Source organism: Eucalyptus grandis, chromosome 7 (genome assembly GCF_016545825.1).
Source record: "Eucalyptus grandis isolate ANBG69807.140 chromosome 7, ASM1654582v1, whole genome shotgun sequence".
In the NCBI taxonomy this organism is placed as follows: domain Eukaryota; kingdom Viridiplantae; phylum Streptophyta; class Magnoliopsida; order Myrtales; family Myrtaceae; genus Eucalyptus; species Eucalyptus grandis.
This window is the reverse complement of record NC_052618.1, coordinates 1,849,622-1,877,062: the sequence shown is the minus strand read 5'-3', so window position 1 is coordinate 1,877,062 and position 27,441 is coordinate 1,849,622. Positions and strand designations below refer to the sequence as shown.

Sequence of the window (27,441 nt, the reverse complement as noted above, 5' to 3'; positions counted from 1 at the left end):
GATTCACCGAGCCACGTGCCTTTCATGATGATTCATCCCATTTCTAAAGTAATTATCTACAATTAAATCAATTCAGCACAAATTAAAGCTCAATTAAATAAACGGACTGCGCCATAACGATCAGCACGAGATTTCGGTTGTCGGCCATCTCCAACTTAATTTCCGAAAAATAAATAAATAATTAATTAATTTCGAAAATTAATTATTAAATATTAAAAATTCCGTTTAGCTCAAATTAAGGTCGAATGGTATAAACGGAATTCACCACGGTCATCAGCATAATTTTCCGGTCACGGGCCATCCCAGTTAAATTTTCAGGAAATAAACAAATAATTAATTAATTCCGAAAATTATATAATTAATATTAAAAATTCAATTTAGCTCAAAATAAAGCCCGATTAAATAAACAGACTTCACCACAGTCATCAGCATAAATTTCCGGTTCCGGACCATCTCCCTTGAATTTTCGGAAAATAAATAATTATTTAATTTAATTCCGAAAATTAATATTTAAATGCCAAAAATCCCGCTTAGGCCCGAATCGCCAAATTGAAGCCCGATTAGAGTCGGAAAATTCCCGAGATGCTTCAATAAATAGTAGACCACGTCTACTTATTAATTGCACAATCAATTTATCTAAATCGCATCACAATTGACTAATAATTGCTAATTTATTTTAATCTAACAACCTAAACATAATTAATTAAAACTAAACCAACCTTAAAGCATAATTAGCCAACTAATCCAAGATTAGTGAGATTACTCACCAAATCGCGCGCAAATCGGATTAATCCGACGGCGGCGACGCGAGGAACGATTGTTCCCAAAGCACGGCTCGGGTTCGGGGCCTAGAAACGGCCCAAAACGGCCTTGAACAGTGCTGGAAACCCATTTTTCCAGCTGCTGTTCATGGCCAAACGAGGCTGCTCCGGTGGCTGAGATGGCGGAGCAAGGCCGGCGGAGGGCAAGGGGAACGCCGGGAGGTCGGGGCGGAGCTGGGCGGTGGCGGAGGTGGCCGGACGGGGCTGGTCGGGCGAAACTGAGCTAGGTCGCGGTTGGATCGCGGTCTGGGCGCGCACGGACGGTGGCTGGACGGCGGCGGCGGCAGCGCACGGGCGCGGCGCGAGCATGCGGGGCGGCGGTGGAACAGGCAGCGATGGGGAGCTGCGATCATGCTACTCCTGCTCGAGCTTCCTCCTCGGTTCACTTCTTCGGATGCGTGGGGAGGAAGAAGAAGAAAAAGAAAGAGAGAGAGAGAGGTGAGAGAAGAAGAGATAAGAGAGAGAGGAAAGAAAAGGGAAAAGAAAATAATATTCTAAATAAGAAAACACCATTTTCTTATTACCTCTATTATTTTCCTTTTCTCATTCCCTTTTTAAAATTGTTTCGGTCTTCAATTTTTCCTCCGATAATTTCTTTCTTGAAATTTCGGACTCGTCAATAAATTGACGAACGATGAGACAAAATCCTAAAAATAAGAATTATGACACGCTTAAAATTCGATTCCCGAAATCGAGTTCAATTTCGTGGTTAAAAATCGATCAGACGTGATTTTAGTCCAATCCAACAAATTGAGTAGCTTTTAGGGATTTTACTGCAGATACATCCCTTAACGGCTTCACCCAATAAGTTAGTTAACTCGTGAGTGATCAGCTCAGAGAAAAAGGACCGTAAACACGTTGACGAAATGCCCATTTCACTTTATCGAAGCGGGGTCGAATTTCAGGATGTCACAAAATCCCTCGAACATCCAAAAAAACCTCAGGGTTTAAACAAGATTAGGTACCGAAAGGGCATTAGTAATTAACTAGTGTAATCAAGTCCCCGATCCTAATTTCTCTAGTTGTGCAGGGGTGAGTATTTCTCCCGATACTTCACTTGGGTTTCTAATTAACCCACCTCAAATCGATTAGTGGCGACTCCAATTTAAAAATTGATTTACAGGTTAAAAACTCAGACTATTAAAGTCGTGAATTCGTGGACTTGAGAGAGTCCGGGCATAATTAAATTTAACCGAGCCATTAGCCTCCTTAGGCGCTCGTACCCGATTGCAAACGCCGAAAAAAAAAACAGAGGTCACGACAACTTGGCGACTCCGCTGAGGAGTTTGAGGACTTAAGCCATTTTTGTCTTGTTTAAATTCTTTACTGACTTAGGTTTCTTTCTTCATGCAGGTCAAAAGCTTGAAATTTATTTTAATTTTGCTTAAAATAGATTATCTTGTGATTATAAATTGTTGTGCATGCTTTACTGTTTTAGCACTACACATGGCACACACAACTCGGCCGCGGGACCTGGGCCGCCATAGGATTTCTAGGATGGTGTTAAGAAAGATACAACCTCGAACGCGAGACTGCGATGTAGAGGTTGCCTTTCTTTTCCCTGAATTTATTAGCCGAGGTTAGGAGGGTATGCTGCTAATGCGAGACTGCGACGGGCGGATATCCTTTTAATTTCAACAAATCTTCTCAGTTAGGAATCGAGCCGCACATATCATGCACATGTCTATGTGATTGCCATCAATTTTCTCGTGTGAAGTAAGTTTTTATTTCATGTACTTTGCAATTTACTTACCTTCCTATATATATTGAGTAGTCCATGATTAGTGTAGGATTTAATATCACGGTCATCTAAATTTGGGAGTAATTGTCATAAAGTTTTTTTTTTAAATTGCAAAAGAAATTACTTTCAGTTGGTGTTTTTATTCTTAAGCATGTTAAAAAGTTCTTTTTCGCAAGATTTTCATTTCCCTCAAAAGGGATAGAAGTCTTTTTTAAAATTTGTTACAATTCATGCTTTCCTTGCCTTTCGAATTGAATAGCCTTTTAGCCCATGCTAGCATGTCACATGCCATTTTTCAATTCATGATTAGGAAATCCTCTACATTTTCATGAATAAACAAAAAGAGTAGGATTAGGTCATCATCATGGACAGACTCCCTATCTACGCCTTGTCTTCACACATGCTTGTTTATTCATGGCCAGGTAATCACGTTCGCCGATCCAGACTCGCTCAAAAGCAAGAGCAAGAATGTCCGAAGAGAATGTACCAAGCCGTGTTGTGGTCATGGAAAACGAAATGAAACAAGTCTTCAATGTGCTTCAACAACTCTCAAAGTAGATAGACTCCATCCAGGGCAAGCTTACTCCCGCCTCGGCCTCAATCAAGGTACTGTTGCCACAATCATCTACTAAGGGTGATCAAGGTGGAGATACCGACGATAACATGCCCGAATTGGAGGATGATCCACACCCAACCATGATCGAAAGCTAGGCCAGGACAGTTTGTCTAAAACGAGCATGACAAACGCCTCGAAAAGCTTGAGGAGAAGCTGAAACAACTGCAAGGCCTCCAAGATCCTACTTTGACGGACCTCTCCATTTATTCCAATGTCAAAATGCCGGAAAAATTCAAAATGCCTGAGTTTGAGAAGTACGATGGCATGACTTGCCCTAGGGCTCATTTGCAAATGTACTTGGTTCGAATGACCCAATACGTTAATAATGCACCATTAATGATCCAGTTGTTCCAATCAAGTCTAATAGGCCCTGCCCTGAGGTGGTACATTACAAAGAACATGAATCTCCTCGAAGCATGGAGTGAAGTGAGTGAGGCATTCCTCAAGCAGTATAAGTTCATAATGGACATTAGCCCTTCTCGTGAGGATCTTGAGCATACCGAAAAGAAAAAGCACGAATCGTTCAAAGAATATACTATCCAATGGAGGAATCTAGCCGCCCAAATCAGTCCTGAACCAACCGATTTCGAGCTGAGAAAGATGTTTATCAAACCCCTCCCTTACGAATACCGCAATCGAATGGTAACCACGATTGCCGAATCATTTAATCAACTCATTCCAGTAGGGGAGCAAATCGAGATAGGGTTGAGGGATGGTTGGTTCACTGAACCTGCATCTACGGGCAGGTTCAGCATGAAGAAAGATAAAGAACCCCTGGTAGATGTCAATGCGACCTACAATCATTCTCCAACAATTCAGACAAGTGTAGGACAGCAACAGACCACCAGTCGTCAACCGCCCCAGAACTACAACAACAAGAGACAATTCACTTCACTTCCCGGATCTCCATCACAAGTTTTGGCAATCCTCTGGAATAAGAACCTCCTCTCGACTGAACCAAAGCGACCAAATGCCGAAAGCTTCTCCAGCTATTGTCACGCCCCGATCCTCAGGCATGCACACATCCGTCTCACTTGGTCGATTTTATAATGCGATATCCCAGGACAATGTATCGCCGACCCTTTCATTTTTAAGCACATGCGGAAGCAGTTAAAATCCCTAGACAACAAAATGATGGGATAGAAAAGCAGGGCCATATTTTTCATATTGAAATTTATAACCAAACTTTTATACAAACCATAAATCACTTCATAACTATTCACATCAAAAAGGAGATCTCAAAAGAAGATAAACTCTCAGCCATCCGGGCCGTACTCAAGGCCCCTCTGGGACTATCTTCTTCTTCCAAAAATCCTTCTCTTTAGATCTCACCTCCGAATTCTCCTTCTCGGATTTCTCCTCCTCAGCTCTTTATGTGGGGTCCTGAAATGGTTTCCCCAAACTGGGATGAGACTACGTCTCAGCGAGTTCTACCCCACTAAGCCCGATTAGTAAACTATTATACTAAAGGCTGCCTATACACGCACAGGGCAGAAGACGTACCTTGGCCTCATATCCCACCTACAAGTCAGTACAATTCATAATAGGCACACAAGCAATCATATCACTGATCGAAGCATCGATTTGGATCGACCTAGTCGATTACAAGCCAATAAGACCACTCACGGTCCTTTTCAATCAGTCAATCAATTCACAACATCAAATCAAAGCAATGATCAATTGACCACGTCGATTACATGTTAGCTTGACCATTTCCCGGTCATTCAAGCTATTGCTATTCAGACTCAATTAACAAAACCAATCACCGAGCAACGTGCATTCTCCGAGGTAATGCATTACTTTACCGAGCCCATGTGCATTCTCCGAGGCGATGCATCAAGTCACCGAGCCCACATGTCTCTTCAAGATGCCAAATGAACTCATTGGGACCACGTGCATTCTCCGAGGTAATGCATCAAATTACCGAGCCCACGTGTCCTTTTAGATGCCAAATGTACTCATTGGGACCACGTGCATTCTCCGAGGTAATGCATCAAATTACCAAGCCCCGTATCCTTTTAGATGCTAAACTTAATCACCGAGCCACATGCATTCTCCAAGGCGACATACTTCGTCACCGAGCCATGTGCATTCTCCGAGGTGATATATCTAATCATCAAGCCCCATGCATTTCATGATGATTCATCCCATTTCTAAAGTAATTATCCACAATTAAATCAATTTAGTACAATTTAAAACTTAATTAAATAAACGGACTGCACCACGACGATCAGCACGAGATTTCGGTCGTCGGCCATCTCCAACTTAATTTCCGAAAAATAAATAAATAATTAATTAATTTCGAAAATTATTATTTAATATTAAAAATTCCGTTTAGCTCAAAATAAGGTCCAATTAAATAAACGGACTTCACCACGGTCATTAGCATAATTTTCCGGTCACGGGCCATCCCGAGTTGAATTTTCAGGAAATAAATAAGTAATTAATTAATTCCGAAAATTAAATAATTAATATTACAAATTGAATTTAGCTCAAAATAAAGCCCGATTAAATAAACAGACTTCACCACAGTCATCAGCATAATTTTCTGGTCACGGGCCATCTCCCTTGAATTTTTGGAAAATAAATAATTATTTAATTTAATTCCGAAAATTAATATTTAAATGCCCAAAAATCTCACTTAGGCCCGAATCGCCAAATTGAAGCCCGATTAGAGGTCGGAAAATTCTCGAGATGCTTCCAATAAATAGTAGACCACGTCTACTTGTTAATTGCACAATCAATTTATCTAAATCGCATCACAATTGACTAATAATTGCTAATTTATTCTAATCTAACAACCTAACATAATTAATTAAAACTAAACCAACCTTAAAGCATAATTAGTCAGCTAATCCAAGATTAGTGAGATTACTCACCAAATCGCGCGCAAATCGGATCAATCCGACAGCGACGACGCAAGGAACGATTGTTCCCAAAGCACGGCTCGGGTTCGGGGCCGTGAAATGGCCCAAAAGCAGGCTCGAAGATGTTGAAACCCACTCCGTGGGTCTGCTGGACGGAGCCGATCGGGGCTGCTCCAGCTGCTAGGGCGGGGAGGGGAGCCGGCGGAGAGCGAGGGGGGCGCGGGGAGGTCCGGCGGGGCCGGGCGATGGCCGGAGGTGGCCGGACGGGGGCGGAACAGGGCGGAACCGAGCTGATTCGTGCGGCTTTGGCGTGCGCGGACGGCGGAACGGCGGCGAGCGCGCGGGCGGCGGTGCGGCGGCGGGACGAGCGGCGAGCGGGCGGCGGTCACGGCGACGGAGCTGCAGCTTCTGGTCTTCCTCCACTTCTGGTTCGCTCGAACGGAAGGGGGAAGGAAATGTCGAGGGAGAGAGATGAGAGAGGAGGGAGATAAACATTGACTGGTCAAAGGGAAAAAGAAAGAGAGAGAGAGAATGGGCGGTGGGGGCAATTCGCACGAGGGGGAGGGGAGAGGAGAGAGGAGAGAGAAAGAAAGGAGAGAAAAGAAAGAAAAGAAAAGAGAGGGAGAGAGAGGAAAAAGAGAGAAAAAGAAAAGGGGGAGAGAGAGAAAAAGAAAAAGAAAATGCATACTTCCTTTATGCAAATTTTCCTTTTCTCTTTTCCTTTTCCTTTCTATTTTCTGTTGGTCTTCAATTTTTCTTCCGATAATTTCTTTCTTGAAATTTCGGACTCGTCAATAAATTGACGAGCGATGAGACAATGTCCTAAAAAAAAAAAAAAAGGATTATGACATGCTTAAAATTCGATTCCCGAAATCGAGTTCAATTTCGTGGTTAAAAATCGATCAGACGTGATTTTTGCCCAATCCAACCAATTGAGTAGCTTTCAAGGATTTTACTGCAGATACATCCCTTAACGGCTTCACCCAATAGGTTAGTTAACTCGTGAGTGATCAGCTCAGAGAAAAAGGACCGTAAACACGTTGACGAAATGCCCATTTCACTTTATCGAAACGGGGTCGAATTTCAGGATGTCACAATTCTTCCCCTCTTATAAAAATTTCGTCCTCGAAATTTAAGCCATTACACACTTTGATAAAAAGACGGGGGTACAACTGTCTCATCGATTATTCCGTCTCCCACGTCGCTCCTTCAGTGCCGTGGTGTTGCCAGACCACTTTGACAAACCGAATGGTCTTTGTACGCAGAACTTGCTCTTTACGATCGACAATCTGGACCGGGCTTTCAACGTATGACACACGGTCATCCACGTCCAACTCCCCGAAATTGAGCACGTGGGTCGGGTCAGGCTCGTACTTCCTTAACCTCGACATGTGAAAAATGTCATGCACTTGCACCAATCTTGGCGGCAACGCAAGACGATACGCTAGGTTTCCGATTCTTTCATGAATCTCAAATGGACCTACGTACCTCAGACTCAGTTTGCCTTTCTTACCAAAGCGTGAAGTTCCCCTCATTGGTGACACTTTCAGAAAAACGTGATCACCAACTTGGAATTCCAAAGACCTTCGACGCTTATCTGCATAACTTTTATGCCTGCTCTGCGCTGTCTTCAATCTGTCTCTGATCACTGCCACGGCATCTACTGATTGCTGAACCAACTCTAGGCCTGTTATCTTCCTTTCTCTGACTTCATCCCAATACACTAGAGTTTTGCATGCTCTGCCATATAGCGCTTCAAATGGAGCCATCTTGATGCTCTATTTATAACTGTTGTTGTAGGCGAATTCCACTAGATGAAGTTGATCCTCCCAACTTCCTTTGAAGTCTATTACACATGTTCTCAGCATATCTTTAAGAGTCTAAATCGTCCTTTCCGACTGACCATTCGTCTGAGGATGATACACCATACTGTACTGAAGCTTTGCACCTAAAGCACTCTGCAAGCTCTTCCAAAAAGCAGTAGTAAACCTTGGGTCTCTATCAGATGTTATCGTAACCGGCACTCGATGCATTCGAACCACCTGACGCACATACAGGTCTACGTGTCTATCCAAACTCAGGTCCTTTCGAACTGCAATGAAGTGAGTCGACTTTGTCAGCCTGTCGACTACTACCCAAATCGAATTATTCTCCCTCTGACTCCTTGGTAGTCCAGTCACGAAGTCCATCGTGATATGCTCCCATTTCCACTCTGGGATCGTGAGAGGTTGCAGAAGTCCTCCTGGCTTGCAATGCTGGGCTTTTACTTGCTGACAAGTCAAACACTTGGCCATATGCTTGGCGATGTTCGCCTTCATACCTGACCACCAGTAGTGTTGACGCAAATTCTGATACATCTTAATGCTTCCAGGATAAACGCTGTAATTGCTACGATGTGCCTCAGATAAAATTTCTTCTCTAAGCTCAATATCGTCAGGTACAACCAAACGTCCATGGACCCTCAATACCCCATCGTCAGAAACTTGAAAATCAGCTTTCCTTTTGTCAGTATCCTCTTGAAGAATTTTCTGTACGTCCGGATCTATCAGTTGAAGTTGCTTGATTCTGACCTGGACATCCGGCTCAATTCTGAGGGTGGCCATAAAACTTGAAAGGTGGCCTACCTCAAATTTGAATTCCAAATCTCAAGCTCTCTCGATTAAGTTCCACTCCTTAACCAAGATCCGTGCCATTGAAGACTTCCGACTCAATGTATCGGCGACCTTGTTCGCCTTTCCTAGGTGATATAGAATATCACAGTTGTAGTCTTTCAACAATTCCATCCATCGTCATTGTCTCATGTTCATCTCTTTCTGAGAGAACAAATACTTGAGACTCTGATGGTCCGTGAAGATCTGAAACTTTTCCCCACACAAGTAGTGCCTCCAGATCTTCAACGCAAATATGATGGCTGCGAGTTCTAAGTCATGCGTCAGGTAATTCAATTCATGAGGTCTCAACTGCCGGGAAGTGTATGCAACAACTCTGCCATGTTGCATCAGCACGCAACCCAATCCCCTGAATGACGCATCACTATAGATCTCGAATCCTCCAGGACCAGATGGAATCGTCAGCACAGGTGCTGTAGTCAGCTTTTCCTTCAGCTCTTAGAAATTACGCTCGCACTTGTCTGTCCATATGAACTTCTCATTTTTCTTCGGGAGCTTTGTCAGAGGCGACTCTATCGATGAGAACCCTTCCACAAACCGTCTGTAATAACCTGCTAACCCCAGAAAACTTCTGATCTCTGTCACTGATGTCGGTCTTGGTCCACTGATAACTGATTCGGTCTTGACCAGGGTCATGGAAATTCCTTCTCCATTCTCAGACATCTCTTGTGCTCTTTAGCATTCCTCAAATACACCAGAATATCATTATACGACACGATCACAACTGACCTAAATATTCCTTGAACATTCTGTATGTCAAATCCATGACAGCAACTGGAGTGTTCACCAGTCCGAACGATCTTACTATACTCTCGTAAAGACCATATCAAGTACGAACAGCTATCTTTCATACAACCTCCTTCCTGGCTCGTACCCAACAACTTCATAATCTCAAGTCGACCTTTAAAACATCAATAATCTTTATAACTAGTCACACCATTCATTGATCTTTGGCAAAGAACACTTGTCCTTGATCTTCACCTAATTGAGTTGACGATGGTCGATGCACACTCGCAACAAACTATCTTTCTCCTTCTCACAAACACAACTGATGATTCCCCAAAGTGATGCATTGATCTGCATGAATTCCTCATTCCTCAATCTTCACATCTGCATCTTCAATTCTACCAATTCAGACAACAACAGTGGTAAGAAGCCTTCGAGAGCGGCTCTATCCACGTGCTATCTCAATGGCAATTTCAATCTTTCTTTCGCGGTAACCCAAGCGATTTCTTTTGAACCATCTTATAAATTTTATGTATCACAGCCACCTTCTTCTCATTCTATTTCTCAACTGACACATCCATTACAGCTGTAAAATCAATCTTGGCAACCTCCGTCTAACAAACGGATTGTCTTTAGCCAACGAGATGAATGAAATCGAAGATTCTTTTCGACTCTTAATAATCTTGATATTTTCGCAAACTAATAGACTAAATTGGATTATTCCATGACCCTGATTCCTTATCACAAGATGCTTTATGAACTCACACTATTCATGTGGCGTCAAACTCACACCTCAGCAACTAGTCAAGCACAACTATTGCCAGTGATTCATCTTTCCTTTACTTTTCTTCAACCATTAAAGTTCTACAACTTAGCACAAAACTCTACTGTGCTGCTTTGATAAAATCACTTCCAACAAATTCTTTTTCGATTGATGCAAGGTCCATTCTACTCCCATTCCTTCCCGGCTGCGGTAACGATGTCTATGTCACCTTAGACTTCCACTGACAGTCCTTCACCTGATGGCCATGCTGGTCATCATCACAATAGGTTCTAGTAATATTCAGACACTAGATTCATCCATGCTTCCTTCTACAATTCTGACACTTATCAGGTGAGTCTTCTATCTCCTGCCAAGTGACAGCACACACTCTTTCTGGTTGTCCCATCAATCTGCTAAAACCACTCTCGACCTCAATCTTTTCCCTGACTGATTTTCATTTATGCCTGAACTGGATCTGTACCTTGACTTGGAAGCGATGGCTCGATCCCAGATCATATCCCCACTCTGGATCTCAACAGGTGAAGCGACAACGGCGGTTACAACACTGACGGCGGTTCGATCCTGAGCCTTTGGCTTATCCAATTTCCAAGGAACACTAGCATAAAAACGATCCTATCGAACTTAGGATCATTCAACGCTACTACACTAGTACCAACCTGCGGTGGTACTCTTACACTTGAGCTGGCCAGAGCTAACACTCTACCACAACCACCTCGGGTACCGACATTTGTCAGTGCTTTATCCCGAGTCACAGAGGACATTGTCCTCTTACTAGGAGTTCTTAGCTCCTACTCGCTCATGGTTCAGTCTTTAAGCTGAAACCCGTCTTCCAAACCCACATTGGATTAGAAGGTGAGCGATCCACACACAACAAACAATTCTAGCACTCAGCTAACACATACATGCACCAACATGAATTTAAAGGCCTTTCCTACTAACTATCCCATGGTCATCGCTCCTTATCACTCCAATCTTCAACTTCGCTCTGATACCACTTTAAACTGGATGTCACGCCCCGATCCTCAGGCACGCACACATCCGTCTCACTTGGTCGATTTTATAATGCGATATCCCAGGATAATGTATCGCCGACCCTTTCATTTTTAAGCACATGCGGAAGCAATTAAAATCCCCAGACAATAAAACGATGGGATAGAAAAGCAGGGCCATATTTTTCATATTGAAACTTATAACCAAACTTTTATACAAACCATAAATCACTTCATAACTATTCACATCAAAAAGGAGATCTCAAAAGAAGATAAACTCTCAGCCATCCGGGCCGTACTCAAGGCCCCTCTCGGGACTATCTTCTTCTTCCAAAAATCCTTCTCTTTAGATCTCACCTCCGAGTTCTCCTTCTCGGATTTCTCCTCCTCAGCTCTTTATGCGGGGTCCTGAAATGGTTTCCCCAAACTGGGATGAGACTACATCTCAGCGAGTTCTACCCCACTAAGCCCGATTAGTAAACTATTATACTAAAGGCTGCCCATACACGCACAGGGCAGAAGACGTACCTTGGCCTCATATCCCACCTGCAAGTCAGTACAATTCATAATAGGCACACAAGCAATCATATCACCGATCGAAGCATCGATTTGGATCGACCTAGTCGATTACAAGCCAATAAGACCACTCACGGTCCTTTTCAATCAGTCAATCAATTCACAACATCAAATCAAAGCAATGATCAATTGACCACGTCGATTACATGTCAGCTTGACCATTTCCCGGTCATTCAAGCTATTGCTATTCAGACTCAATTAACAAAACCAATCATCGAGCAACGTGCATTCTCCGAGGTAATGCATTACTTTACCGAGCCCACGTGCATTCTCCGAGGCGATGCATCAAGTCACCAAGCCCACGTGTCTCTTCAAGATGCCAAATGAACTCATTGGGACCACGTGCATTCTCCGAGGTAATGCATCAAATTACCGAGCCCACGTGTCCTTTTAGATGCCAAATGTACTCATTGGGACCATATGCATTCTCCGAGGTAATGCATCAAATTACCGAGCCCCGTGTCCTTTTAGATGCTAAACTTAATCATCGAGCCTCATGCATTCTCCAAGGCGACATACTTCGTCACCGAGCCATGTGCATTCTCCGAGGTGATATATCTAATCATCAAGCCCCATGCATTTCATGATGATTCATCCCATTTCTAAAGTAATTATCCACAATTAAATCAATTTAGTACAATTTAAAACTTAATTAAATAAACGGACTGCACCACGACGATCAGCACGAGATTTCAGTCGTCGGCCATCTCCAACTTAATTTCCGAAAAATAAATAAATAAATAATTAATTTCTAAAATTATTATTTAATATTAAAAATTCCATTTAGCTCAAAATAAGGTCCAATTAAATAAACGGATTTCACCACGGTCATCAGCATAATTTTCCGGTCACGGGCCATCCCATTGAATTTTCAGGAAATAATTAATTAATTAATTAATTTCGAAAATTAAATAATTAATATTAAAAATTGAATTTAGCTCAAAATAAAGCCCGATTAAATAAACAGACTTCACCACAGTCATCAGCATAATTTTCCGGTCACGGGCCATCTCCCTTGAATTTTCGGAAAATAAATAATTATTTAATTTAATTCCGAAAATTAATATTTAAATGCCCAAAAATCTCACTTAGGCCCGAATCGCCAAATTGAAGCCCGATTAGAGGTCGGAAAATTCTCGAGATGCTTCCAATAAATAGTAGACCACGTCTACTTGTTAATTGCACAATCAATTTATCTAAATCGCATCACAATTGACTAATAATTGCTAATTTATTCTAATCTAACAACCTAAACATAATTAATTAAAACTAAACCAACCTTAAAGCATAATTAGCCAACTAATCCAATATTAGTGAGATTACTTACCAAATCGCGCGCAAATCGGATCAATCCGACGGCGACGACGCGAGGAACGATTGTTCCCAAAGCACGGCTCGAGTTCGGGGCCGGGAAACGGCCCAAAAGTAGGCCCGAAGATGCTGAAACCCACTCCGTGGGTCTGCTAGACGGAGCCGATCGGGGCTGCTCCGGCGGCTAGGGCAGGGAGGGGAAGCCGGCGAAGGGCGAGTGGGACGCGGGGGAGGTCCGACGGGGCTGGGCGATGGCTGGAGGTGGCCGGACGGGGGCGGAACAGGGCGGAACCGAGCTGATTCGCGCGGCCTGGGCGTGCGTGGACGGCGGAACGGCAGCGAGCGCGCGGCGTGGCGCGGGCGGCGGTGCCGCGGTGCAGCGGCGGGACGAGCGGCGAGCGGGCGGCGGTCACGGCGACGGAGCTGCAGCTTCTGGTCTTCCTCCGCTTCTGGTTCGCTCGAACGGAAGGGGGAAGGAAATGTCGAGGGAGAGAGATGAGAGAGAGGGGGGAGATAAATATTGACTGGTCAAAGGGGAAAAAGAAAGAGAGAGAGAGAGAATGGGCGGTGGGGGCAATTCGCACGAGGGGAGGGGAGAGGAGAGAGGAGAGAGAAAGAAAAGAAAAAAGAGGGAGAGAGAGGAAAAAGAGAGAAAAAGAAAAGGGGAGAGAGAGAAAAGAAAAAGAAAATGCATACTTCCTTTATGCAAATTTTCCTTTTCTCTTTTCCTTTTCCTTTCTATTTTCTTTTGGTCTTCAATTTTTCTTCCGATAATTTCTTTCTTGAAATTTCGGACTCGTCAATAAATTGACGAGTGATGAGACAATGTCCTAAAAAAAAAGGATTATGACATGCTTAAAATTCGATTCCCGAAATCGAGTTCAATTTCGTGGTTAAAAATTGATCGACGCGATTTTTGCCCAATCCAACCAATTGAGTAGCTTTCAAGGATTTTACTGCAGATACATCCCTTAACGGCTTCACCCAATAGGTTAGTTAACTCGTGAGTGATCAGCTCAGAGAAAAAGGACCGTAAACATGTTGATGTAATGCCCATTTCACTTTATCGAAACGGGGTCGAATTTCAGGATGTCACAGCTATGACCCGTCCAAAAAATGCGACTATCACATGGGAGAAGTGGGGCACTAAACGGATGAATGCCTCACCCTCAAGAGTCGAATCCAAAACCTGTTAGACACTAAAGCTTTCTCATTCCAGAGCAATTCGCTCCCTGATCACATCGACAAAGTAAATGCGGTATTCAGTTCTAAAGACAATCGGAGTAGAAATGTCAAAGCACATACCGCTGACATTCATCAAGGGCTAGTAAAGGCTGGGTATTATTCAGGCAATGAAGTGTCATCCTTAGCAACAGAGAAAGAAGGGCCATATGACATGACCACCATGTTTGGAAGCCTTTTCATGGACACCGTCAATGAAGGATCGTAAGGGGAAATGGGTGCAAGCCCGCTCGAGTAGAACCCTTTTTAATTTCCTTTCATATTCCCCTACGTGAGAACTTGTACCTCTTTCTTAAGTCTGGCTTGTTTTTATTTCCAACATCAGTTCCGCTTGAGGAACTAACTTTTGAAAACACTTTTCCAAAATGTAAATCCACCTATTAAATAAAGTTGAAAATATTTTGAAAGCATGAGGCGGTATCCCAAACCAGCCCAGTGATGCTATCCAACCATGAAAAGAAAATATCATCCAAGGAGAATACTGAGGGCTGGGCTTCCTCATGCTTTTTCTCCCCCAAAGACGTATTTTGAAAAAAAAAAAATATTTCATCACCCAAAAGCTTTTGTTAAAACAAGATGATAAATTTAATCATGTTTGTCTTTCTGACTCACTCACTTCATTAGAAGATCATTCTCGTCCCCTTTGACTTAGTGTGACAGAGGGCATTTGAAGCAAGCGCATCACGTGAACTCGCCAAATTCAAAGACACCATGCCAAGAAAATAGGGGCAAATAGAAAGAATCATCCTACACCAAAAGAGTGACGTAATAGGTACAGGCATACGGTTGGAATCAAGCCGTTCCTAAGAGCTCTATACACTCCACCTTGCTCCTGCCCAACTCCTTTACAAGCCAGAGCAATATCCTTTCCCCATAATGTGCCTGAGCAACCAGATGCTGTAGTTTCATCAACAGGACTTCCAGCTTTGACAAGCCCAGAAGTACAAGGAGGGGATCTTTTCTCTTTCTTTGAATTGGCTACTGTCAACAGGGAAGAAATCTAGACAGTTGAAGCAGTCTCTAGCCCCTATTCAAAATGAGGACCTAGAAACCTGACTTCCTATTCAAACGCATGCTCTCGCAAGAAGTGATTGCCATCAGAGAATTGGAGGTTTTGATTGTCCATCTCAGATTCCATAGAAGCTTGAGCTACATGACTTTTGCCCAATGATGCTATAGTTAAAGACGAAGGAAAAATTCCATTAAGGAAGGCGTTGAAGATGAATCAACGACCAACAATCATGCATACATGGTCACAAGTGAGGAAGGCCAATCGAAAGAAATGTCAAACTATGCCAAGACGAAAATGCTGTCATCGACATTCAAACATCATCAGGAGTCAGCAAATACAAACTTTGGAGAAGAGTAATTTAGTATCGTTTCCAATACTCCCCCCTCTTTGAATTCACTTTTGACATATTCCCCCTATTGGCAGGAAGCACCAAGATTCAAGAGCCAAATTTGATGGTTAGGCAAATCAATATTGTCCAAGCTAGTACATGGAAATGACCTACATCAAATTTACCTGGCTTTGTGTAAAAAGACATGTCATCCAGGGGCCAATTCATAGAATAATTTACCTAACGAAGCAAGGGACATAGGACTTCGTGTCCCCCTTCTCACTTCAGGATCACCTGATTGTCAAAAGCAAGGATAACAAATCAACGAGAAGCATGTCTTGTTGCAGGATCACTTGACAAGGATAATAATCAATGAGAGGCATGACAAACTCTCCTAAATGAAATGGCGTCCTGAGTAATCGCCAAAGCAAATGACGGAAAATCTTCAGGCCTCAACTCACATTTGATTTTGGCCAGACTAATTGATCTACTTGTACATCTTCTCATCTACAAGGGCAAAAGCAGAGATGCCCAATCAAATTCCCAATCCTTGACTGATCCTTCATGTGTCATATCCCTAATCAATAGGGATGACTATCGACACCCATTTGCGAATAACCCTTTTGATGTTCAAAATTTAACATATTTGGAAAAAACCATTATGTTAACTCCTGAAGTTGTCAATAGGGTCTTTTTTGAGTCAAAACCATTCACTTGTTTTGAAAAGTTCAAACTCCATCATATTCAAAATGTTGCATGTCATTTCTAGATGAATTCTACATGATGATTTCGTCTGTCTAAAGTCACTGATTCCACTGAGGATTATTAGAATAGACAGCTAAGTGAAAAATACAAGATTAATTGAGCATGTTGGATGAGGTACGTCAGAATGATGAAAGGCAAGCCATATCCTACACGCGGTCCCCCATCTACAGACTTGTGAGATGAGTGTAGAAGATTCCATGGCTGCAGGGTAAAGAGTTCTCTCGCAAATGGTACGATAACCAAAATAGTGAGAGGCATTCCATCGCTCACCCCATTGAGCCCCATACACTGACAAATTCCTGCTATGCTCCCGTCAAAGAACCACCCCACACTGGGGCAAGTCGAAAGCAAGTCAGCATCACAAGGTGTGACATCCTGAAATTCGAGCCCTATAAGGGATGAATGAATGTGAACTTCGTCAATGCATTATTGGTTAATCTCACTCGGAATTGATCACTCCTGAGATATTGACCTTGAGGGGAAAGGCTAATGAGGACAAAACTCGTACGACTAAAGGACTCGACCTAGGAAAACGACTTGACCATGAAACTTGCGTGAGGATGATCCTGTAGATAGGCAGGCCGATTCTAAGGACGACTAGAAGTCGATTTGCGGACAGAACATAATGGAACGACGGGTGATTCCGTTTATCATTATCGAACTCGTGAACGACCCTATGTCGATCCTCAGTGATCGTGTACTTTGAAATAAGAACCTATCCTCCGTAATTTCGTGCAGTCAAGGACGTCCATGCGTCGAGATGTCTTGAACGTGGTTTGGCACGAGTCGGTTACGCGTGAATCCTCGGAGCTGCCTATCAGTCTGAGTTGTGATCGAAATGGCATTAGGCGAAATTGACATGGCTTGAGGACTAAAGATTGAGCTTCGAATTATCGGGAATGTCCGGGTCAGACATTAGATGAAGTTGCTTCAATAGTCGATAGAGCCAGTGAAGCCGAGCAATTGAAAAAGGGATTTTCGGACCGAGGAAGCAAGCCCGTGAGGAAGTGGGCCGAGCCAAGCCAGTGTGGGCCTTAGGCCCAAGTTGGGACAGCCACCAAATGGGCCTAAGTCAAGTAAATGAGCCCATTGGGCCAAACCACCTATTCATCTTCTAAGCCCATGGGCCAATTCTTGGCCATTTCAAGCCCATCCAATTCCTAAGCCCATTCCTATTCATGGCCAAGCCCAATCCTTAGGCCCATCCACCAATTTCAGCCCAAGGTCAGATGAGTAATTTATGCAAGGTGGAAATGACCTAAATGCCCCTAAAAGCATGTGGATAAGGCAAAGGAAGAGAGAGAAGATGATGTCACTTTGTATGGGGAATTGAAGTGGCCATTTAATGGCCTTAATGAGGTGTGACACCAGCCCTCACATCTCTCTCTCTCCCCCATTCGGCCTCCAAGTGGACGAGCTCCTCTCTTTCTCGTTTTCCCTCTCCTTCAGTTTCTGCTCTAGCTGACCCTTCGTCAAAGAATCGAGTCAAAAGTGGTCTTCCCGTATGAATCAGCCAACGAGCCACATATCACCATGACCGGGACCGGGAGAGAGAGACCGTTCCAACGAGCCTGATTTCGTCCCGAACGGAGCCGCCGGTCGGCCTGGAGCCTCCGTGAAGGAACCGGTCGCTGGTCCGTCGGTCCGCCTGCAGCCTGCACTGTTTCGCGTTTTCGGCCATTTTTCTCCAATTCCGACCATTCCTTTGCCCATCCCAACCTCCAGCAAGACCCCAAGACCCCCAGGTGTTGCCGGTTGCCGGCCAAACCCCTCGCCGGAGCTCCGGCCAAGCCGTTCAACTCAGTTTCTCCTCCTGGCGGGCTGTTTTTTAGTGTTTTCAAAGGGGGAGTCCGAGCTGTGGTTGCTGTGTTGAGCTTGGGACCGCCTTAGATCGTCGTTGTTGAGGTCCCGGTGCGTAGCCACCGTCGTTGCCGCCGCGTCGGTGTCTCCGGCCCGCTTAACGGGTGAGTTTAGCTCCTAATCCTTCGATTAGTGCCTAAACTTGCTTAGGGTTGGTTTAGTTAGATTTAATTCTAGTTTAAGTGATTTAATTAAGTTGTATTAGCCCTAAGATAGGTGGTTAGATGGATGGATTAGATTAGTCTAGCTTTAATCTTGCTTTATTTGCTTAATGTGGTTTATGTGGTTAATTAAGTATGCTTAGCTTTAATTAATTGATGGTTGCTTTAATTAATGCTTTTAATGATTTCTGAATTTAATTTATAGTTTATTAAATTCTGGAAATTTACTGTTCATGCGACACTATTCATGATTTACTGTTCCCGAGGTACTGTTCGCGATTTACTATTAATGAGTACTGTTCACGAGCACTGTTCATCCAGAATGCGAAAAATGTCTAAAATTCATGTGTGTTGATTTTATGAAGTGAATGGATGTGTAAATGCATGGGCATCCGAATGAATTGAGTTATGATTTGTATAATTGTGAGATGATTGTGAAATTATAGGTATTTTAATTAGAAAATACTGGGCGTCGGTTTTCAACGCCAGAAATGTGTATAGTGGATCCATGGTAGGTTATACATCACCTCAGAGAAGGCACGTGGGCTCGGTGAGTTGGTCTATCACCTAGGAGAATGCACGTGGGCTCGGTGATTAAGTATGGCATCTTGAAAGAGACATGTGGGCTCGGTAATTTGATGCATTACCTCGGAGAATGCACGTGGTCTCAATGAGTACATTTGGCATCCTGAAAGAGACACGTGGGCTCGGTAATTTGATGCATTACCTCGGAGAATGCACGTGGTCTCAATGAGTATATTTGGCATCTTAAAGAGACATGTGGGCTCGGTGACTTGATGCATCGCCTGGAGAATGCACGTGGGCTCACCGATTCAGTATGGCATCTTAAAGAGACACGTGGGCTCGGTGACCTGATGCATCACCTTGGAGAATGCACGTGGGCTCTATGAATAAGCATGTTGTCTTGAAGAATGCATGTAGGCTCGACGACTAGATATTCCATCATGAGAGAAATGTACGGTATCAATTAAGCGACCGAGGCAAGATCAAGTTGACATGTAATTGACTGAGTCGATTGATCGATAGCTCGATTTGAATCGATGCATTGATGTGTGAAATTGTTATATGCATTAATTATATGCGTGAGTGAATCACATCGTTTATGGCACACACGCATGAATCGATAACGTGCAGAGTGTGGCAATGGCCAGGTGAGATTGCTTGTGACGCGACTCGTATTTGATTGATGAAATGTATCAGCTAATGGCCATGTGCTTTGTGTGTATCATGCTGAGTGATATCGTGCAGGGTATGGCATACCAGGTAAGGTTGTATGCGAATCGACTGTTGGTTGTTCCTTGTGGTGGGGTAGTTCTGGATAGATATCCCGAGTTGAGTTGGTGTACTAACCGAGGCTTAGGGGTGGAACTCACTGAGATTTATATCTCACTGGTTATTGAATAACCATTTTCAGGTCCCTAGTGTGAAGAGCCAGGAGCTTGAAGCGGAAGGGTCGGGAGCATAGGTGGCTCGGTAGTTCTTTTGACATAGACCTTTTGTATAAGCTTGAGGTGTTTATGAATGTGTATTTTGATTTGGAAATTGTTGTCCTGCTTTTCTATCCCATGTTTGTTGAGGTCGGGGATTAGTAATTCGCTTCCGCATGTGCAATGAAAATGAAGGGTCGGCGACGAGACCTGAGAACGTCGCAAAATTCTATCGACCACAGAGGGATGTGCGCGCGCTCGAGGCTCGGGGCGTGACACAAGGTGAGAAGAGAGATAGAAATTTTCTTGCTCGCACTTGCATCAATCTTTGGGTGTCTTTATTGCATATGAACACTCGCGTTAATTTAAGTGCCCTAGAATGACGAAGAGCAATTCTTTCTTTACACACTTGTATCTATTGTACAACTCAATTAAGTCTGTAAATTCACCCTCACATGGAGGCAAAACAGAAGTTACTGCCATTTAAGCAGCATAGCCCAGAGCGCCTATGAAGATGAAGACTCAAGAGTCTAATAACAATGCTTCGATTGAACTTGCCTAGGCCAGTTCCTTCAACGACAAGAATGAAAAAATAGGGGCATGAAAAAGCAGTATACCTGGTAAAAGCAAGGTCAATGTCCATAAATGAAGAACTGGAATAAAAATAGGGGCATGAAAAAGCAGTGTGCCTGGTAAAAGCAAGGCTAATGCCCCACAGTAAAAAATGCAGCCAATAAAATGTTGTTGTTGTGGTCCATAGAACCTCCATTTGACAATGAGAAGAAAGACCGGTGACAAATGCCAAGGCAATCACCAGCTCTACTTTTTTACACATGAATCAAGCCTACGTTGCATCCAATTGTAAAAGTCTCTTCAAACTAGGGGCACTTCAATTAACGTAGGATTTCATATGTCTATAAGCATCGCTTGAAGAAGTACGAGCAAGATTACTATATCTCTTTTCACAGGGTTCTTGACTTGTAAACCCGGAGATGATCGTGCAACATTTTCGTCCATCAGCTTCAACCTTGATGGTCCCCTTTGACGAGCCACTGACCAAGACTTCATCACAGTTTCAACAAAGACTCTCACATTACTAAAGTCGTACCGTTTGCGAGAATACTCATACCCCTGCTGACATGATGACAGTGAGATAGTGTGGTCCTTATGAATCCTGCATCAATGGTCAGGATAGCCCTTTCCATGAGAGTGAGCGGAAAGTCCTTTCAGACTGAAAGTCCCTCATCTGGCATGCTCAAGACATCTACATTCTAAATGAAGGTTGTCTTTCAAAATCTTCCCTAGTGGAAATCAAAAGATGCAGAACTGACAAAATTATCATGCATGAATCTCATTTGAACTCATGAATTTACAGCATATACAATCATGTGTGCATACTATGCAAATAGCAAACATACTCATAAAGATCAGAGATATTGCTAGGTAAGCATATCTCTATCCCCATTTGTCTTAAGGTACCTATCACTGTCCAGGTACTCTCTTCTTGACACTCGACCTATTTGAGTCGTCCTTTGAGTTTGGATGCTTACAACTGTCTTAGTATCCCATTGTCTTTGAGTACCGTCCACCGTCCGGATACTCCTTTTTCCTGACACTCGACCTATTCGAGTTGTCCTCGGAGTATTGATACTTGTGACTGACCAAGTATCCCTTTATCGTTGAATACCTACTGCTATCTAGGTATCCCTATTGTCTTTGAGTACCGATCACCGTTTGGATACTCCCTTTTTCTAACACTCGACCTGTCTGAGTTGTCCCCGGAGTATTGATACTTGTGACTGACCAAGTATCTCTTGGAATACCTACTGCTATCTAGGTATCCCCATATCGTCAAGTACCCACCCTTGTCTAAGTACTTCCTTTTCATGACACTCAACTTGACCGAGTTCTCCCCAAATAATAGCAGCTGTTCAAGCATTCCACTGCTTTATGTGCCTATGCCTACCCATGTATGCTTTCTTACACTTGGACCAACTCAGTGGTCCCAGGTTGTATCATTAAATACTTGTGTTCATCCAAGTATCCCAGTACTTTGTACACCTATGGCTATCCAGGTGTTCCATCCCTTTTAAGTGCCTACGGCAATCCAGGTAAGCCTCGTGCTACATTCAAATTCTTTTTACCAGGAGGTGAGAGACCTTCACGAATATTCGGGGCACGTCCTCGATATTCCCATTTACCAGGAGGTGAGAGACCTTCATGAATATGCGAGGCATGCCCTCGATATTCCCAATTACCAGGAGGTGAGAGACCTTCACGAATATCCCAGGTACGCCCTCGATATTCCCATTTACCATGAGGTGAGAGACCTTCATGAATATGCGAGGCACGCCGATATTCCCAATTACCAGTGGTGAAAGACCTTCACGAATATCCCAGGTACGCCCTCGATATTCCCATTTACCAGGAGGTGAGAGACCTTCATGAATATGCGAGGCACGCCCTCAACATTCCCAACTACCAGGAGGTGAGAGACCTTCATGAATATCCAAGGTACATTCTCAATATTCCCAATTACCATGAGGTGAGAGACCTTCATGAATATCCAAGGTACATCCTCAATATTCCCAATTACTAGGAGGTGAGAGACATTTATGAATATCCAAGGTACATCCTCGATATTCCCAATTACCAGGAGGTGAAAAACCTTCATGAATATCCAAGACCCATCCTCGATATTCCAAATACCAGCAGGTGAGAGACCTTCACACATATGCAAGACACATCCTCGATATTTCCACACGAATATCTCAGGTACATCCTCGATATTCCATACACCAAGAGTTTGTACCTATGATCGTCCAGGTACCCCTCCGATGCTTGTGATCATCCAGGTATCCCCCAAGAGTTTGTACCTGTGATCGTCCAGGTACCCCTCCGATGCTTGTAACCATCCAAGTATCCCTCAAGAGTTTACACCCGTGATCATCCAGGTACCCCTCCGATGCTTGTGATCGTCCAGGTTTCTTCCAAATTGATGCCCTGAGAAAGGTCGGCGCATCCTCCCGAGAAAGGTCGGGTTCCAACCAGTGTCTTTGACAGCAGTCAAACACCCCAACAAAACAGATGCTCTGAGAAAGGTCGGCGCATCTCTCGAGAAAGGTCGGGTATCAACTGGTGTCCTCGATACAAATCAGGCACCCACAAATGAGATGCCCTGAGAAAGGTCGGTGCATCTCCCGTCAAGGCGACCGAATAAAGGTTCAGGTCCTAGACAAATCATGGATTGTTTTAACAGGCGACCGAATAATGGTTCAGGTCCTGGAGAAGCAACTTCCCGTCAAGGTGACCGAAGAATGGTTCGGGTCCGAGACAAACCACTGATTACTCCAACAGGCAACCGAAGAATGGTTCAGGTCCTGGAAGAGCAGTCTCCCGTCACGGCGACCGAAGAATGGTTCGGGTTCGAGACAAACCACTGATTACACCAACAGACGACCGAAGAATGGTTCGGGTCCTGAAAGAGCAATCTCCCGTCAAGGCGACCGAAGAAAGGTTCGGGTCCTAGACAAATCATGGATTGTTTTAACAGGCGACCGAAGAATGGTTCGGGTCCGAGACAAATCACTTATTGCTCTAACAGGCGACCGAAGAAAGGTTCGGGTCCTGGAAAAGCAATCTCCTCGTGCAGCAGGTAAGATGACGCCTTGATACTTGCCAAAACTCGGGGTTCACACCCTATCTCACTCACTCTCGGTAAGTAACTCTAGGTATCTTCTTATCTGTCTTAGTATATGTAAAGTTATATTGCTATTTTTCTGCATAGAATAATAGGTCCCAAATAAAATCTACTACGCATGCATGGATAAAATTGAGGCATCAGTTTGTCTTTGAACGCAACCTCTGTGAGCTCACCTTCAAAGAGAGGCAGCTGTTGACACCTCAATTTTAATCAGGTCAATTTTATTAATCAAGTTATTAATTTATTTTGTCTTTTCAGATAAGTAGATAATAAAAAAAGAAAACAACAAAAAACAAATAAAAATAGGAAAAGAAACAAAAAGAAAAGCATAAGCCAATAGCCACAAGGGCTGGGCCTTCAAAGCCTAGCCCCTCCCTCTTTTCTTTTCCTTCGCAGGCCCGCGAGGCCCAACTGCGTGGCTCAGCCCGGCCCTTTCTCCTTGTCTTCTTCCTCCCCTATCTTCTTCCCCAACCGGATAAGCAGCACGCGCCGAAGAGGAGGACGCGCGTGACGCCGAAGCAAAATGGAGGAACAGTAGCACACGTGGAGCAAGGGGGCGGCTGGCGTCGGATAAGGACATGCAGGGAGCAGCTAGCGTCGGATGGGATGCCGGTTCGAGAGGCGGAGGCCGCTCGGCACACGGGGACCAGCGGTCGAAGCTCCATCGACCGGCTACCCCCTCGCCTATAAAAGGGCACCACCTTCGTCGAAGAACGGAAAGAGCGAGCTCCGAGATCTTCCCACTAAGAGACTTCGGGGGAGGAATTGAAGAGCGAGCGAGAGAGAACTCGGGCCGCGAGCTCAGCTGACCTCCCACTGAGAGACTTCGGTAGAGGCCGCCGGCGAGCGAGTCCGAGGAGGTTAGATCCGGCCGGTGGAGGCTCGGATCTGACCGGAGTGAGAGAGAAGTGAGGTCGGAGGAGGCGAAGGAGTTCTCGAAGATGGGAGAGCGCAGCGACGAGGAGGGTCGGCGAAAGCCCAGATCTGACCAAATCTGGTCATTCGTTGTCACCAGCACAACCGCGTCACCACCACCATCTCCGACGTTGTCGACCGCCCGCATTGAAGCTCCAGCCAACCGCCGTGTTCACCATCGTCCTCCGACACTGTCCGACGCAAGCCGAAACCCTTGCAGAGCCGCGTCGCACACCCTTTGACTCCGTCGCCGTCTCCGCCGCTTGCCGCCACCTCGCCACAGGTAGTGCTACCGCCACCACCGTCGTTGCCATCACCGTCGCCATAGCCTCCCCCCTCCGCAGTCCAATCCTCGTCGATGTCATCGCTGCGCCGCCGCCGTCGCCATCGCCGTCATCCCCGTCATTGTGCCTCGGCCCTCTCCTTCCTCGACGCCGCGATTCGAAAACCTAGGGTTCCCGATTTTCCAGTCGCGACCACAGGTTATTGGGTCGGACCGGATCGGGAACCGGGTAGGGATTCCAAAATTGCGGGGCGGCGGAAGGCCGAGTCATGATTCAGGTCGGATCCGGTAGGGTTCGCCGGGAGTCGGGTCGCGAGGTCGGATCGGATCCGGGTTGTCGGGCGAGCCGAGCGTCCTCGAACGCCCGCCACGGCGTCATTTTAATAAAAATAAATAAATAAATAAAATGAAAAAAATCCGAGTTGGGCCCGCAACGTGGGCCCGTCCTCGTTCGGGTCGCCGCCCGGGTCGAACACAACCCATGGATCCGACTGGGTCGGTTTTTATTTTAAAATAATATTTTAATAATAAATAAATAATTTATTTTCCAAAAAACAAAATATATTTTTTCTTTTCGAAATATATTAAAAAACATTTTAATTTCCAAAAAAACAAAAACAAAAATATCCAAATTTTTTTTCCAAAAATATAAAAAAATGTTTTAATTTCTAGAAAATCGAAAAATAGTAAAAAATGATAAAAATATTTTATTTTCCAAAAAATCAAAACAATAAAAAATATTCCATATTTTCCAACAAATTCAAAAATCCAAAAAAGGCCAAAAATTCATGGAAAAGCCAAAAAATTTAGAAAAAGCCAAAAAGACTTGTATTTTCCCAAAAATACCAAAAAATCCCATAAAAAATCCCTTTTGCGTCCAAAAATTAGAAAAAGACCTAGAAATTTTTTTCCTCCCAAAATGCATGGAAAATCCCTCGAATATCCAAAAAAACTCTAGGGTTTAAACAAGATTAGGTACCGAAAGGGCATTAGTGATTAACTAGTGTAATAGTGTCCCCGATCCTAATTTCTCTGGTTGCGCAGGAGTGAGTATTTCTCCCGATACTTCAGTTGGGTTTCTAATCAACCCACCCCAAATCGATAGTGACAACTCCAATTTAAAAATTGATTTACAGGTTAAAAAATCAGACTATTAAAGTCGTGAATTGGTGGACTTGGGAGAGTTCGGGCATAATTAAATTTAGCCGACCCATTAGCCTCCTTAGGTGCTCGTACCCGATTGCGAATGCCCAAAAAAACAGAGGTCACGACATTGAGGTAAATTGTAAAACACACGAAATGTGATTGATATTCATACTAGTGAAGTTTGAATATTCTGCACTTGTGTAATTAGTTTTGTTGAATTGCCCGACAATCGAATTGGATTGATCGGGGCCGGTCCCAAGAATCGAATCATGTTCGATCCGGTTCCTAGTTCTAGAAGCACCGGTTCCCAAATTTGGGAACCCTGGACCAACTGATCACCCCTAACTACTTCCAACAACTAGCATTCAAAATAGAGGTACATATAAAAGATGATCATGCAGCTAGGTAGATAAGAAGGATTTAATTAATGCAATGGAAATCACAACAAAGCCAAAAAAATAGTAATCGTCAAGAAGATATCTTCCCCAAAACGACCTGCTTTGCGACCCATTGTTGCAGAGAAGGTGATGGAGAGTCTCGTACAGAAGATGTAGCTGGAATCACAGGATCAAACAAGTATTCCAGAAATGCCCTGACAGCATCCTCAGTTGGGCATACACTTGATAAAGCCATCGTTGCCTCCTATGCTTTGTGCAGGGGTCCCCTTCCTTGATCTAATGTGAGCATAAAAAAGAACAGTAAATTTGCAAAGAAATTTAACAAGGCTACACAGTTGTGAACTACCAAAAACAATGGACAAGGAAAGAGAATGATGACAGATAAGATGAGAACTAGTTGCGAACTTAGTGCTTCAGCATGAGTTTCCTATATCCATCTTCATAGGTAAAATGAAAAGCAGAAAATATCCAACAAGCTATCCACCAGTATAAATTATACAAGAAGGGTTTTGTCAGTGAGTGCCTTGGAATAGTCGTTAAACACTCGGTCGTGAGTTGAGGGATGATTGTGCTTTCCAAGGCACTACTGTCTCTCTCGTGCTGGCACGTGTAAATAATGCATTGAAAATCAAGACAGTTCCTCGGTATACTTAAGGAGTGCCCTTTGACAAGACCCAGAAGAATACATATTCGTAATAATGAGAGAGTCAAACAGAAAAATGCAGATTTCTCTAACGAGGGAAACTAAAATAAAATAATAAAGGACAAAAAAATTAAAGCTTGATCGTTTTCCTCTCCTCTGTGACAACAAAACTCCATCAAACGACACAATTTTGCTCGCCAAACAATAAAAACACCCCAGAGACGCACGTACTTTTCTTCAACTCTCACCACGCTAAACACAAAACCCTCACCAGAACACTATAAAAACTCAAAATGCCGATGGTAATACAGCAAACAGATTTTCAGGCGATTCCACACGAATCTTCAGGCGATCAAAAAGATGGAAGGAGCACTGGTGCAGCGAGAGGAGAGCGCGTACGCGCGCTTGCTTCTCATGCGCGAATGTAGTTGATTGCC

At 43.9% G+C, this 27,441-nt stretch overlaps 1 protein-coding gene across 1 annotated transcript in view; it reads right to left on the bottom strand.

Moving 5' to 3' along the window:
- LOC108960819 overlaps positions 1 to 26,596 on the bottom strand; it is a 38,728-nt gene extending 12,132 nt beyond the window's left edge. Inside the window, exon 1 of the mRNA XM_039317004.1 lies at positions 26,459 to 26,596. Coding sequence (XP_039172938.1) covers positions 26,459 to 26,596 — 138 coding nt within the window. The remainder of the gene's footprint in view (positions 1 to 26,458) is intronic.
- Positions 26,597 to 27,441: the final 845 nt, after the last annotated feature.